The sequence below is a fragment of the Cavia porcellus genome, unplaced genomic scaffold (genome assembly GCF_034190915.1).
Source record: "Cavia porcellus strain 051 isolate PalLab524CR breed Dunkin Hartley unplaced genomic scaffold, mCavPor4.1 scaffold_2, whole genome shotgun sequence".
In the NCBI taxonomy this organism is placed as follows: domain Eukaryota; kingdom Metazoa; phylum Chordata; class Mammalia; order Rodentia; family Caviidae; genus Cavia; species Cavia porcellus.
Window position 1 is genome coordinate 58,652,444 of NW_026947485.1, and position 15,600 is coordinate 58,668,043.

Here is a 15,600-nt window from a genome sequence, read left to right on the forward strand (position 1 = left end):
GATTGATAAAAAGGAAACACAATGAGAAGATAATTGAGCGAACCAGGGGCCTGAGCAAGTGTCACAGAACCTAAAAGTAAGTCCTGGGAGCCATCAGAACTTGGGCTGAAAATACTCGTGGCTTCACTGTGACCAGAGCTGATTATTCTGTGAAGGAATAAATCTACCATACGGGGTGTGTGTGTGTATATGTGTGTGTGTGTGTGAGCACGTGTGTGTAAAGTTCTGTGATTGGCAGACCTATTGAAAAGAATATGCCCTTGACATCCATACACACGCTGCTTTTACTGGATGCTTTGGGGTAAAAAAAATTCATGATCACTAGACCACACCCCATATCCACTGTCCATTTGTTCTGATTCTGCTCATATAAGCATTTTCCACTCCAGTCCAGGCTGTAGCCAAGGATCATATATTGCATTTAGTTGCCATGCATTGGAGAGACTAAAAGAGCAAAAGGATTTGATCAAACAAATGGGGCCAAATGTTAACAGTTGATGAGTAACATTCCGAGTACAGGAATGTTACCCTTGTGTGATCCTGCTGGCCTCTTTATGCTGGTCTTGCCAGCTATGCTGCACCCCCAGAGGCACCCTTTTTGTTCCTTAAATGAGCCAAGTTGCTTCCACCTTTGGGCCTTTACTCTCAGGGCCCCTTCTCTCTGAGCTACATGGGGGATGGCTCCTTCCTGTCATTTAGCTCTCAGTTGAAATGTCACTTCCAAAAGAGCAGATCCTACTCACTGAAGTAATGACCCAGTCACTTTCCATTCTCTATTTTAATTATCTGCCTCAGCCAATTACTAGCTGATAATTCTGTCTTATTCTGTAGTATATCCAAAACACCCAAACCAGCACCAGGCACTTGGTAGGATCTCAAAACACATTTCTTGAATGAATATATTCATTTAAATGTTCAGAAGTAGCAATTACTAACAATTATGGCAATGCCTTACAGTTATGTTTTATGCAAGAAGATACAGTACTTTAGTGGCCAACTTAGGGGACATATCCTCAAAGAGAAGACCTTAATCCTGTATTTGAATATTGTTGAGCAAGGTACTTTTATATGTTTCAATTTAAATCTTTAAAATACTCCTAATAAAATTTTTTCAATTATGAATACCTACATACATTTTATTGGTAAGAGGATGTATGCTCTATATAGATACAGTGATTTCAGTTACAGAAGTAGTATGAATATAAAGTCAAAGAAAATATAAGAAAATAATATCATTTTAGAGCAATTAAATCATGAGTAAGTTTTCTAGACCTAATATACATACTGTTGTTTTTCTGATTTAAAAAATATTTTAAGAGGAAAATATGGAATAAATATGATTAAATATTAATAAAGCTATAAGTGCATTTTGGAGTCAGAACTTTCTTGAATTTGGCGTGCTTAGTAAAGCTTTACAGAAAATAGTGGTTATTGATCTAGGCTTTCAAAAGACTCTTAGGACTTTGAACAAATAGAATGAACAAATACAGGAAGGGAACAAGAAGTAGACTGTGAGGAGACAGGTATAATGGAATGGAAAGCTCATGTTTAAGGGGTGCTGAGCAGACAGTTGGGAAAGTTAAGGCAGATTTACATTTTAGATCATTAAAGTCAGGCAGAGAGGTTCTTAGACTAGAAGTGGAAAGAAATAAGGAACTACTACTGTAAGTTCCTTTGATTTCTATTTTTATTAGTACACATTTGCTGTGCAGTATGATCACCTTCATTGAGTGGAGTCGGGGTATGTATATAACACATCTTAATTCCTTTTTCATCCCCTTCCCCTCCTCTCTGTCCCTCTTTTGCAAGTTCTTGAGGAAAACATTAACATCATGGCAAGGGCACTCTAGGAGAATTACTCTGTACAAAGACTAAAACAGAGTTCTCAGTTAGGGATGTGACACTGGTATCCATCTGGTGTCCATGGCAGATTGCAAAATCAGTCACAGTGCTGCTCTGCATGGACACAGCCTTCTGCACTCTCCCACCCACGCTGCCAGCAGCCATTACTAATCAATCCGAGTTGGCCATGCTACCACCGCTGCCTCTGTGCATGTCCCACTGGAGGGAGGAGCCATGAAGGAGGAGGACAGAAGAGACCCGAAGGTGCAAAGGATGAGGACCTGGACTTTAGTAGTTCTGAGAAGATAAGAAGGATTAGTATCTTGAGATCTTTATTTTGTATTCATAGTCTGATATTTTAATTAGGACCAGAAATAGATATTTTTGTATGATTCTTATTCAGTTGTTAAAGAAATTGTTGTTTTCCCTCTTGGGTCTTTGGCACCAGTGTACAGTTTATAGGCATGTGGATTAAAAAAAAATCTTCCCTTAAATATTTAATAAACCTTGAAAAGAGTAACTCCAACAAATGATGTATAAAAAACCCTAAATAAACCCATACCTACTTTCAATCTACAAAATTTAGGCACACCTGCTGTGTCCATTCGTGGGCGTTAAGTTGTCAGAGTTATTTCGGGTTTTGTAAAAAAAGGTTTTGTTTTCTGTTATTTTTTAAAATCAGTTTTTAGATTGCAAAATAGCAAACAAGATTAAAAATAAAATGAAATTGTCTCATCTTTGGTAGTGGCAGCGGGGGAAGCTTCCACTCCGTCAGTACGTGGGCTGCAAGCAGAACAGAATGTTTATCTTAGCTGCATGTTGATGTTGGAAAATAAAGTTAGCAATAGCTAAAAGACCTTCTCTTGAATAACTTATCACAAAAGGAGAAACATAAATCTAGTGGCAAATCAAGTCTCCTTTACAAATTAGGACTCTGTTTCTTAGATGGAGCTGAAAACATTGTTGCTTTGCCATTTTAGATTGTACTTCGGTCTACCTGATTGGCGTAGGTTAACATCCCAATACCTCTGATTCAAGGTTTGGTTGTTGGGAACAATAGCAGTTGAATTTTTAATTGAAGGCATCTCTCTGTTTTCTTTTTTTTTTTTTTTTTTCTTTCATTTTTATTTCCTCCTCCTCCACTTCCTCCTCCTCCTTCTTTCTATTGACTATGGAACATGATCAAGAGTTTGCAAGACCCTATGAAAAAACTCGTTGAGAAAGAAGAGAAGAAGAGGATTGCCCAGCAGGATAGCACAGAGGCAGCAGGCCAGGAGCCACGTCAGTAAGTCCCGGCCCCTTTTTCTGACAGGGTCTCTCTGCCAACAGGTAGGGCAGCATGGTCCTTGTGGTCTCAGTCCAGTGAAGTAGGCCCCAAATAGAGCTTCGTTGCTGCCTGCTGTAGCCCAATAGAAGACCCACTTTTAGGGTCCATGGAAGGGCAGGCCTTGGAGAGGCTGGCTGGGGCAGGAAAGGGCTGCCTGTCTGCCTGTCCTGGGGTCTCACCCCGAGCTCTCTCTTCTCTCTGGTTTATCTTACCAGCACTCACAAGATGCTGTACTCAACAAGAAGTCTCCTAGGCTTTTGTCTCAAAAAAGCTGATGACTTCTGAAATGGCCTTAGTACTGTACATGTATCACTGAGGTACTATCCTGCAAAGGTATTGGGTTCTGACATTTCATTTTCACTGTTGTGACTTTTGGTTTTTTGAAGTTTGCACGGCTTTGAGTGCAAGAAGTGACTGCTTTTCTCTATTTTTTACCTCTACACACACAAGGTGCTTCCATCACTATAGATACTGAGATAGATTTTTCAATAGTTCTTAATCCCAAAGAATGAGGAGATTTACATGGGAATCAGGGTCATGTGCTATGGTAATGGAAAAGCCCGTGGGAATGCAGTCAGTCTGCACTGGCTGGCCCAGAGAAAGCAAAGGAGATGACCTTGTTTCCGTTCACTATTCCTTTTCCACACACACACAAACTTCAGATGACAATTTAATGGTAAAATAGGCTTATATTTTTTACTCTGATTCTAAATAAAATGTCAGATTTTTTTTCAGAGAAATATCTGTTGCTGATAGGATCCCTTTTTAATTTTAAAGCAAATGCTAGGAAATTTTGCTGGTGCAGAACAAAAACAAGTTGTCACCCTAGGACAGACTGCAGTACAATTAGTTTATGAGGGAAAAATTTTTGGACCTGTTCCTGATAAGAGCATCAATGTGGTTTTCATTTTAGTGAGCACCTACTGTGTGTTGTCATCAATGTCAGGCACTGCTTATGTAACTTATCCCCATGAGCCCCCTACCATGTATTCCATGGGCATCTCCCCACTGTGAAGAGGATGGGAATGAAGCTCGGAGAGGCTGAGGGCCTGTTCGTGGTCCCTAGCAGTGAGAGGAGAGAGTCCCAGATCCTCCTTTTCCACCATATAAGTTAATGCAGCCAAAGCACCATAAACCACCTAGGATTTTCTTGATTTCTGAACATTAATTTCAGAGTTCTTAAATATTTCACCACTTCAGTTTTAAAAGCTCAAAAAGTATAATCCAGTCACTATTTGAAATGACAGTGAAGAACTGACAGGAACCATGGTCAGAAACAGCAGCTGAAAGTGAACCACAGAGCTAGGAGGCGTGCACAGACAGACACCAAAGGAGACTCAAGTAGCAGACATGGGTCTGTTCTTAAAGACACGGAAAGAGCTTGAATAGGTGACTGTCCACCTGGGTTTGAGAGTGACCCTGCTTCAGCCTTCTGCAAATTAACTAATCTCTTTGGTAACACCAGAAATCAATAAGCCACCATTCAGCCATTAATTTATTGTTACTGTGTTTCGCCAAAAATAAAACAGCCTTGAAAACTAGAGATCAAATATGCCAACTCGTATCTGCTGTTCTTGTTTTTCTGCCATTACAGAGTAGCCATTGAGCAAGAGAATGATGAAGTTTAATCTGCATGTCACTAGCCATCACCATGGTAACAGCCAGCTAGGGCTTTTCTTCAAGTTCTTATTAAGTTCCAGGTCTTATTTTTGGAGGAACATAATATAACTGTACATAAGTATCCTAGCTATCCCTAAGTGCCCATCTTGATGTTTATAGAATATGTACCTTATGATGAAACCAAACTCAGTTATGAAGATGTTAAACAATGAGAGAGAAAACCAGCAATTTTTTCCCCTTCAGAAAATGTATAACATGTAAATGACCTTTCAGCCCATGTTTGTGGTATGTGTAGGGGATTATAATTGAAGTAATAGATACTATACTGAAAATCTGTATCATAAATATAGTATTTTCAGAATTTAATGACTAAACGTTTTTTAATTTCAAGATTAATTTCATTAGAAGATGAAAACCAATGCAAGGAATCCTCCAGTTTTGACAGTAAGTTTTGATTTTCATTCAGAATTGCTTTGGAAATACTACTCACCACTTAACACCCAACTCATGCTCTTCTCTGCTAAACTCCCTCTAGACATTTCTTTTTTGCCAGGCAAGAAAAGAATGCATTAATTTGCTTTCTGTTTTGGTTTTAACTGTCCAAATACCAACAGTGTCAACCCTATTGCATTACTGAGAGATGCTACGTAATTTGAATGAGAAAAGTAGCCCTTCCAAGGAGCAGCCTCAAATGGGATCCAGTAGAAAGCAAGTTCTTTCTACATGACATAAAACAATTTTGCTATTGCCTTTTGTGGTTCTATCTGCTTGTGGGCTCTGAAAATGGTCTCAGTAAAGTCACATTATTGCATCCAGAAGGATTGGTGTTTTGTGATCTGTGGGTATGTGTTGGTCATTGTTAGAGACAGATGAGGGGAGTTCAGACCTTGCTCTGCTGGGCTGCCTGCACTGAGTGGTACCATGTCTCTCAGGTAATCTGAACCTGATGTCTTAGGAAAAAGAGTCAGGCCACTGGGAGATGACACAGTGCATAATGAAGGGCTCTCAACTATTTCTGCCGTATGCATCACAGCTAGTTTTTTTTTTTTTTTTAATTGGCTCTTCACCTCATGTGCGATAGAAAACATGGAAAATAATGGTAGAAGCAATGTGATGTAATGCTGAGCCTTTCTCCTGATGGCACTTCAAATCCTTGGAGATGAAAAGGAATAATTTATAGGTGTTATGAAGAGAACTAGAATCATCAGCCCTCTGTTCAACAAGCCCTTCTGGGGACATACTAACCTGTCACCTGCCTTGGCCTGTACTGGGGTAGCCTTCATAAAAGACAGCAGGGGTCAAAGCAGATCCTAAAATTTTTCTGTTCTCCATTCTATCCTTTACCTTTCTAAACACTTGCTTCACCTAATATTTTTCTTCCTCCACTTCCCTGCTATACATTTGCTGTCTCCTATCTGCCTTTCAGAAAAAGCAAAACAGCTTACTATTTCATCCCCACCACCTGGCTCCTTGTCATCCCTCATGCATGTGTGCTCTCACATATTCATTGATTTGTGCATTTGTTCAGCAGATGTCTTCTGAGAACTGTCTTTGTACCTATTCAGACAAATCAGACTCTTTCAGGTTGGGACTTGCAGAGAAATCAGATGATAGCCTAATAGTCATGCAGTCAGGCAACTCCACAGTTGATGAGAGCCGTGAGGGAGAAGTGCAGGGGTCTGGCCACTTGTGACAGAGGCCTTATCTGTCTACAGGGACCAGGGGACCAGCTCAAGTTAAGTGTTATTGCAAGACATGTCAGAACAAGACCACAGCCTGGACAAAGGCTGTGACGTAGGGAGGACCTATGCCAGAGCCTCAGAGGGGCGGCAGTACTGCAGAGGCTGGGCCTGATCTCACTGCCTGTGGGAGAGCTCCGTGCATCGATCCTGACCCTCAGCCCCAGTGTCCTTCTGTCGACCTACAGCATGAATCATTCATACTGTGGGAATTGAGGTCACTGAATAAATTTAGTTCTATAGAAAAATGTAAAGTCCAATTTACTGAATCTTTATGCAAGTAATCTGTGTAGATTATATCCTCATACAGTATGTGTCTATGCAGGAGAAAATGTCCTTATACAGTGTAATTGCACATGGTATTTGCATAATATTTTGAGATTGTGAATGTCTGACACTTTGTTTTATATATACACAGAATGGAATTCATTATGATGAAGTGATATCTGCCTCTTACTCTGTGATCCATAGAAAATCTAACACATGAGCAAACTAACTTCTAAACCTATTCCACTGCATACATACAGACACACACAATTTATTGTTTTGAGTGGTTCTTAGTTCACAGCATTGGCACAAAGTGCAGGTTTCTCATAGGGCCCCTCCCCCCACATATACATACACTTTCCCACTGTCAGCATATACGCTACCCAAATGGTACATTTGTTAGTCAATGAACCTACACTGGCACATCATTACCTCCTACAGCCCATAGTGTACATAGACTTGACTCCTCAACGTTAGATGTTTTATGGATATTAAAACATTTTAAATGGCATGTATCTACCACTACAGTATCATATGAAACATTTTCACTTTCCTAAATCTTTTCTATATTCTACCTATTCTTGCCACTCTCCCCCTAAGCACTGGCAACCACTAATGTTTTTACTGTCTCCATAGTTTTGTCTTTTCCAAAATGTCATATTGTGGGAGTCATACAGTATGCAGCATTTTCAAATTGTCTCCTTCTATTTAGTAATCTGGCTTATTTTAGCCAGACCTATATGGCTGAAGTTCATTACCAACATCAAGTAATAGTTACTTAACTCACTCGTTTGTCCACGATGAAGAATTGTTAGGCATGTGTCATATAATTTTCTGGGTTACCTACCAAACAAAGCAGATTCAGGGCTAATTCTACATTTGCTGAGAGCCAACAGCTGGAGTAAGATGTAATCTGAGGATTCTTGCTTTCGCATGAGTGAGTCTGTGGATGCTGTTCTTTCCTAAAGCTGTTCATCTCCATTACGCTACAATCATATGAATGTGCAAACATTCTGAATTGCTGATAACCAGTTGCCTGTGTTACATTACAGCTGAAGATGAAAAAAGTATTTTATCTACTTCAGACAAAACTTCTACCCAAAATGCACGTTCAGGTAATCTAGATTAAGGCAAGCTACTCAATTTAAATAATTTGACTCAAATTTACATTATAAAACTAACTCACTATTTATTTTCTTTCCTCTCTTCTTGAAGGACCTATGGATGAACTGTTAGACATGAAACCTGAGGAAGGTGGTAAGATTTATGCATTTCTTTGAAGTTATAATTTGCTTTTATTTTACTTCCTTTTTTAAACAAAAGAAAATGTAATCTTTGTCTTTTAATAGCTTTTCAGTACTCTGCAAACTAAATTTTTTTGGGTGACAGTCTTTACAAATGCCCTTGCATGTGCCTAATTATGGATCTGACATTGTTACTATATTTAATTTCATAATATCCCAACTACTGAAGCTGAACTTATGCAGAAATCACATGCTGTAGTAGAAAAATGCCTTCCAGAATGAGACAGATGTAGATTTGAATATTGGTTCCACCGTAAATGGCCTAAATGGCCTTAGAGTTTGCTTGATACTTGAACTTCCTAAACCTCAGGTGTTCTTTGTAAAATGGAACCAATGGCAGCAGCCACCCTGGTTACTGTCAAGACTGTAAATCAGGTGTCTGAAGGATACTGCATGGTGTTTCACACTTTTGAAATGCTAAGCAGTTGAGACAGCATAACTGAAATATGTCAAGATGGTTTATTAGGCTGCATCTCCACTGAACCCCAGTGCATGGGGTGAGTTTGTCTGACTGGGTCCCATAGTTGAATTCTCCAGATCTGAAACCCCATTCTGAATGACTTCCTGAAAGAGTCTAGAAATGTGGATGTGGATGTGGATGTGGATAGGGCATGTTATGGTGTTAAGGGATGCCGAGAAACTGGTGGTCAGCTCTGCTGTCTATCTTACAAAGTTTCCTTTTAATGATTCCCAAATTCCGAAACACGCTTACATGTTGAGCTGAACACAACGTCCCTTGCATGATGATCAACACAGTCTGCTCCATTCCCACAGGGTTCACACTGGACAGAAATGGGCCACAACTGTCCTGTCAGCCTCAATGCATCAAGGTAGATAGCTCGGGCTAAGTTTGATGTGGGCTTAACTCACAGAATGCAAGAGAATGAAGTCTCTGAGAAATAGAGAGGACATTTATGAAAGGTTTTTCAGATGTGGGAAACACACTCTATGTTCTTTTCAGGGCTTAGGAATATAAACTGGAGAGCAAACATTTGTTTTCTAGATTAGTGTCCTACTGGAAGTCATAGGCAGTGCAATACTTCATGAATGTCTGTGCGAATTTCATCAAAATGACTAGTCATTTGTAAATATGGAAATCATACTGGTAATGAAATTAACAAGTATGCAGTGAGTGCAGATTGTCACATGTGGCCTCCATTTTTAAAAAATTCCCTACCAAAATGACCCAAAGAAAACAACACAATGAGCCCTAGGTGCATGCCACCCATTGATAGCAAATCTTAACATTTAATAAATATATTTATCATCATGTATGTGATTCAGCTTAATCAATATTTTTGTGGTATGAACCCAGGCTATTAGACTGAACTATATCCCCAGATCTTTTTTTGTTAGTGAGATAGGGGATTGCTAAGTTTCCCAGCCTGAGTCAAACTTGCTGTCCTGTCTCAGCCTGCAAGAGTGCTAGGATTATAGGCATAAACTGCCAAGCCCAGCTCCAATTTGTCCTTTTCTGGGGGAGGGATGAGATAGTCTTGCTGCCTATTCCAGGCTGGACTGAAACTCACTATGTAGTCTGGGATGGCTTTGAACTCACAAAGATCCTCCTGCCTCACCCTCCCAAGTGCTGGATTTACAGGTATGTGCCTCCCCTACCCAGCTTCCAATATCTTCTTCATGTGACGTATCTCTGGCTTTTATTATCACCCTATTTAATTTTGTTATTTTAATAGATCTAATTTTGCTCACTATATCCCCATCAGTCAAAAAATAAAATATTGTAGCAATAAAAATAGTACCAAAAACTCTTACTCTAGTTCTTTTTTTTCCCAGTTCTCATTTCCCCCATTGCGCAGTGATCCTTCCAGTGTTTATCTTCAAACAGAGCAAAGATGAGTCTATCTCCTTGTGTTTCCCTTTCTTACCAAGACAAAAAGAAATACACACACACACACACACACACACACACACACACAGGTCCCTGGCTTTGACTTTGGATTTTTTTTTTAACATGGTAGTTATGGCACAAGCAGGAACCCAATAGCCAACGTTCTTGACACAATTACATTGGAAACTTGCTTGCCTAAGATGCATGCTGGATTTCATGAGCTTATTTAATAGCATATGCCAAGATCCACTGGAATAACATTTGTATTTTTCTACTTGTTTAAAACAACTTTCATACATTGTCAGGTGGTATATAGTTGCTTTTGTAGAACAGCAGCTGGTATCTCCTGGAGGGCCACTCAGTTTAATTCTAAAGATAAAGAATGTGCTCTTCCCTAACATGCGTACTTGTTCTCAGGCAGAGAGATGGATTCACAGATCTTCTCAAGTAAATGTAACGCCACATAATTCCTGCCCTCCTTTATCACTACTGAGCCAGGGAGCCCTTCTTGAGGCGTGAGCAAAGCTTTCCCACTACTACCTCTCCTGTGGTGTCAGCCCAAGGGCAGTGGCAGCTTAAACAGTCCCCTAGCCATGGGTATAAATAGATCCTGTCTGCACCCAGAGAATTTGCAGTGACTGATGAGAAGAATGCTCATTAATGTGTTGACTTCGAAATGTGGCCCTTTGGAAAACTGCTGGAAGGCCCAAATCCTGAATTAAAATGCTGGTTATAATATGGAAAACATTAAGTAGTCAAGAAATAAAAAGAACTTAATCCAGGGATGGCTAACTTTATAGGATGAGGGTTATAAGCGCTAGCACCCTGCTGTCTGGAGGCTGATTCCCTCCCAGTGGTAATTCTGTCAGACATTAGCAGATCTGGCTATAGTACTATCAGAAGGCAGACTGCAATGACAATTGTAATGATTCTCAACCAGGCCCACCGAACCACTCAGATTCAGTGTCATAATAAAATTTGCTTTCTCCTACTAAATGATAATGTAATGGAAGAACAACACGTTAGCAGACTTTATGAAAATGTTCTAAGTGGAAAACAACTTTTAAGTGGCTCTGAAATTGCTTTATGACCGTGTGTGACAATCATATTGCATGAGTTAGAGAGAAGCCTTTTGTTTCTCAAAGTTGGACCAAGAAAAAAAAAAAAAAAACTAGCTTGTTACTGAACAAAGCATGATGGTGTAAAGCAGACAAGAATTCAGTGAACTCAGTTCACCTAAAACCCTACCCGTTGGCCTCACCCAGAAGATCCTGAGTCAAGATTACCTGAGCCAATTTAAAAACTTGTTTGTCTATATTGCAATAGAATGTTCATCTTCTGTTACTTTCTTTGTTATTACTCATGATTCTAAATTCTAGCCATGTATTGGAACAACAGCTCATTCAGTAGTTACCAGAGGCCTGACTGAGAACCTATGGGCCGTGGCAATCACACCTGTTTATCAATGTGTGCCTTCCTCCTAGACATCCAGATCTGTCCCCTACCAGTGTCATGTATTCGGATGTGATTACATCCTGACATGGACTATAGCTAGTTCATCATCATTTGTTGTAAGCTTTTTCTCTCTCAGTATTCTGCAATGTGTTACTGGCTTTGGTCCTTTCATGGAATAATGATATACTCTTTTTTGGTGGTGCTGGGGATTGAACCTATGGCTTTGTGCATGCTAGTCAAGCTTTTATCCACTGAGCAATAACCCCAGCCCAATAGCCATATATAGTCAAGTGCTGTTCTTATTTAATCACCATCTACTCAAAAGTGTTACATGTAGATTTATTCCTGTAAAGACTGTCCTCAGCCCCATGCTACATGTCTGTCAGTAAGATTCTTTGATTGCTAAGATCTAATACTAAAAATGGAGGAACAGGCTCAATAATAACAAGTTATTTGTTTAGTTGTTTGTGTATTTGTTTTTATAGACTACTCAGGTCTAATACTATTGAATTGTGGGGTTTTATTTTTTTCAGAGATGATCTGTTATTATAATCTGGGTCTTGTTGGTTTTGTTTTTAAACCAGAAAGGGCTTTTTAGAAGCAAGCAGCATTCTTGAGTTCCAAAAATACAGTTTGTTACCAGAGCCCTGTGTAATGAAGAATATTTTTCTGGTTAGACACTTTAGGAAGGTGGTTTTCTTCTCAACTGCCCCTTACTCTGCTTTGGGTGATGTGAGGATAGTGTTGGTGTTTGGGGTTTTCGTCTGCTCTGCAAATGCATGGCCTTTGAGATTAGTCATCATGCGGAAGGCAGAGGCAAGGGAGAAACCCAGAGCAGGAGTCTTCCTGTTTCACACACAGATGAAGGTACACCAAGTGACATTTATCTGTTTTCCTGTGCTCTCATTTTCAGTCTACGCAGTTATGTTTCCATCTTCTGTGTCTCTAACTTATGCTGAGATCATGAAACTCGGTATGATTTCAGAAATACTACGTGCACAACTGTCTCGAGTTTCCCACACTCTGTCTGAACTTGGGAGCTTCCTTTGTGTTTGAGTGTTCATGACATAGAGATCACTGATTCAGGGTCAGTTCCTCTAGGGATGTTTTCCCAAGGGCACGGGTTCTTGTTTGTGGAACTCAGGAGGCCCAGGGTAAACAAGCCCTGTGAATCTGCCATCTGCCCGTTCTGCCATGTGCCTGCATGAAGCCCGGCTGGAGGCAGAGCCCTCTGACCTGATAGTTCCTCAACACTTAACTTTTTATTTGAAATCCTAACTATCTTCTAAAGTAAAAGCAGGGTGCCGACGGAGAAAGCATCTTGACCTGTGGGTCAGGGATCCTCTGCCAGAGACTGTGTAATGAATAAATTATACGTCCTTGGGTAGGTCATCCACCCTGGGTCTTTTTCTTCATCTGTAAAATGAATTAGAGAAGATGGTCTCTACAAACTGGTATGGCTGCAGAAGAAAGATTGCATATGATTCTCCTGGAGAGAAAGCAGCAGGTTCCCAGGCAGAAAGGCAGGAAAGTGTCCTGAGCACTGGAGGCACAGTGGGCTGCCCAGGACACAGCATGGCTAGGTGGCCAGAGCACTGCATGAGCGCTTGACTACAGACATCCTGGATGCCACTGTCAGGAGTGCTGCTCTGCTAGGTGGCCAAGAATTGCTGCTTAGGGTTTCAAAGTAAGAGATGGGTCTGACAGCTGGGCTGAGCAAAGGCGTGCAGGAGGTGTCTGCCTTGTGGAGAGACAGCAGCCTCACCAGTAGCCACACTGGGAAGGGGGCCAGATAGAAAAGAACTTGGAACCAGGAGGGAGACTTGAGATCTCCCAAGGTGAGATGGGAAGCATGAGAACAGATGAGATCTTTGGTAGAAATTGAAGAGAGATTTAATGTCTTAGGCTGGAGAATATATTGTCAAAGAGATAGGACACCATCCAAGAGAATCACCTCATGGTAATGCCAGCACTTACAGAGCACAGCGTAGTGCAGAGCACTACAGAGGCTGCGGCTGGGTAGAGGGAGTTGGAATTGGCCTTTAGGATCTCACCCAAAAGATGCCACGGCCATGTAACATGCGGGCAGGAGCTTCATCCAGGCAGCTTGGGAAAAGGTAGACCAAATAGAATGGAAAAGAAATCAGAACAGTAGTGAAGGGCAGAAGGGGTGAAGTAAAGATTGAATGCTATTGGGATGTGTTTGTGTCCTCAGAGGCCAGAGGAGAGAAGAGGAAAAGATGGAAGGTGCTAGAGCAGAATGTTGGTGGCAACTGAGGAGGCAGACAGAGAGGGCCACACTCAGGAGGGCGGAGGGAGGGATTACATGAAGGCTTAGGGAGTCTAAAGCAGTGAGGTGAGCCTATCACATCTGCTGGCTTTTATTTTTATAGTGACGTCTATGGTTGGGTTATCTGATATGAAAGTAAACATGGGGGCTTCGCTCGTCTTCCAGACAGAAACAGGGTGCACACACAAGCCCATAGGCACCCTTTCCTGTCTCCTGGGGAGAAAGCTCCAACCCTGCTTGTGTGACTTTGGCCAGGCCTTCTGTCTAAGAGCTTATCATATCTCTGCCTCAGTTTCCGTGTGCTCCCAACTTGAGTTGAATTATTTTCAAAGACATTGATAGCATGATTTGATTCTCAAGAGCTTACTGGCTAGTGTTATTGCTCAAGTCTCAACTTGTCCAGTTACAGACCTAAACCTGTCCTTTTCTACTTGTAATTAAGTTTTTCTTACAAGTTATGTGTAGTAATTTCAGGCATCTTAATTATTGGTGCAATAACTGAATGGTTTCCATGTTTTATGGGTCAAGTCAGTGCCAGTTTCATTGCTTTTGGCTAATAAATTCTCTTAAAAGAGCAGATGTTCACTGTGCAGCCTGCTATTTAACTGTTAAGTAACCAGGTACTAAATAATGGTCAAGTTCAATGGTGGTATAGGCAAATCCATATCCAGAGCAAGCTCTAGATGGTACCATCATCACCACTGCCTCTTTTCTCATTTCTGTGACTGGAGTATTTGAGTTTGATAAGGTAAAATATTAGGAATATTTTGGTTGCAAAGATAGAAACTTTCCTTGGAATAGGTTAGATGTAAAATTTAAAAAAGAAAAAAATATATTGCCCGTGTAACTGAGGCTATAACTACAGTAGACACACATCAAGCAAAACTGGATCCAGAGGCTGAGTGTTACCAAAATTCTTTTTTTAGCTCTTTCATTTGTTTTCCTCTGCATGTTGGCTTTATTATCATGGGAAGCCTCAAGTCTGTATCTTTGGACCCTGAAGTCCCAAAGAAAGACACTTTTCTGTCTCATTTCCATTTACCAAACTCAGAAATTTCACCAGCATGTGCCATTCCGAAACCAGTCACTGTGGCCTAGGAAATGAAGGACTCTGCTGCCCCAGCCACACATCAGCCTGGGGTGGAGGAGAGGAGACCTCAGAGATGCCTCCCAGAGAAAACTCTAGAGAGGCCAAGTCAGCCAGAGCCGTGGAAGTCTACTGTACACACCAAAACCTAAGCAGTAAAAACCAAAATAGAACTTTTGCAGTCTATAGTTACTTTTTTATTTTTTATTTTATTTTTGAGGCAGGGTCTCACTGTGTAGACAAGGCTGTCCTCGAATTCACAGTGATCTTCCTGTCTCGTCTCCCAGGTGCTGGGATTCCAGGGGTGTAGCACTACACCTGGCTCTGAGCTTATTATTTGTTTTGCTGAAGTTAGTGGTACGCTTCCCCGGACAGACAGCTAGACCCCAGCAGCAAAGCTTTCCCCAGGGCTGGACTTGGCAGAGGGCTGAATAAAATGACAAGAAAAGGAAATCATATCGCCTCCAAGACTTCTTTGAAGTCATCTGGACCTTAGAGTCTATACATTGATTTGAAATGGTTCAGATGAAGAGGCTTGGTTCAGTCATCATCTGGTTTCAGTCAGGCCAGAAAATAAATCATGAAAAAGTGTTCAGGCATTCCAGTCCCACCTGAAAGTAGGCAGTAAGAGATTTGCAAAGCTAACATACTGTTAAAGGGGTGACACTGAGAGACTGACAGAGGGGATGCATGGACAGACGTGTTGACAGACTTGTCCTGACCCGAGGAAGTGTGCTGTCCCTCAGCTCCTGCCCACCTGCAGAGCCAGGGAACCTGGCTTCCCCCACCAGCCTGGCCTCGGTGGTTACGCTGTTCCTGC

General features: G+C 41.0%; 1 protein-coding gene across 10 annotated transcripts in view; it reads left to right on the plus strand.

The window, feature by feature from the left end:
- The window catches only part of Ica1 (islet cell autoantigen 1), a 170,127-nt gene that overhangs the window by 140,249 nt on the left and 14,278 nt on the right, over window positions 1–15,600 (plus strand). For 6 of the 10 annotated variants that reach the window (XM_013158304.2, XM_013158303.3, XM_005006045.4 and 3 more), the window contains exons 9-12: window positions 3,030–3,127; window positions 5,181–5,233; window positions 7,848–7,910; window positions 8,011–8,052. In XM_013158304.2, coding sequence (XP_013013758.1) covers window positions 3,030–3,127; window positions 5,181–5,233; window positions 7,848–7,910; window positions 8,011–8,052 — 256 coding nt within the window. Of the gene's footprint in view, window positions 1–3,029; window positions 3,128–5,180; window positions 5,234–7,847; window positions 7,911–8,010; window positions 8,053–8,873; window positions 13,520–15,600 lie in introns of those variants that run through there. The other 4 variants (XM_013158305.3, XM_003475125.5, XM_063242238.1 and 1 more) reach the window with 3 other exon arrangements.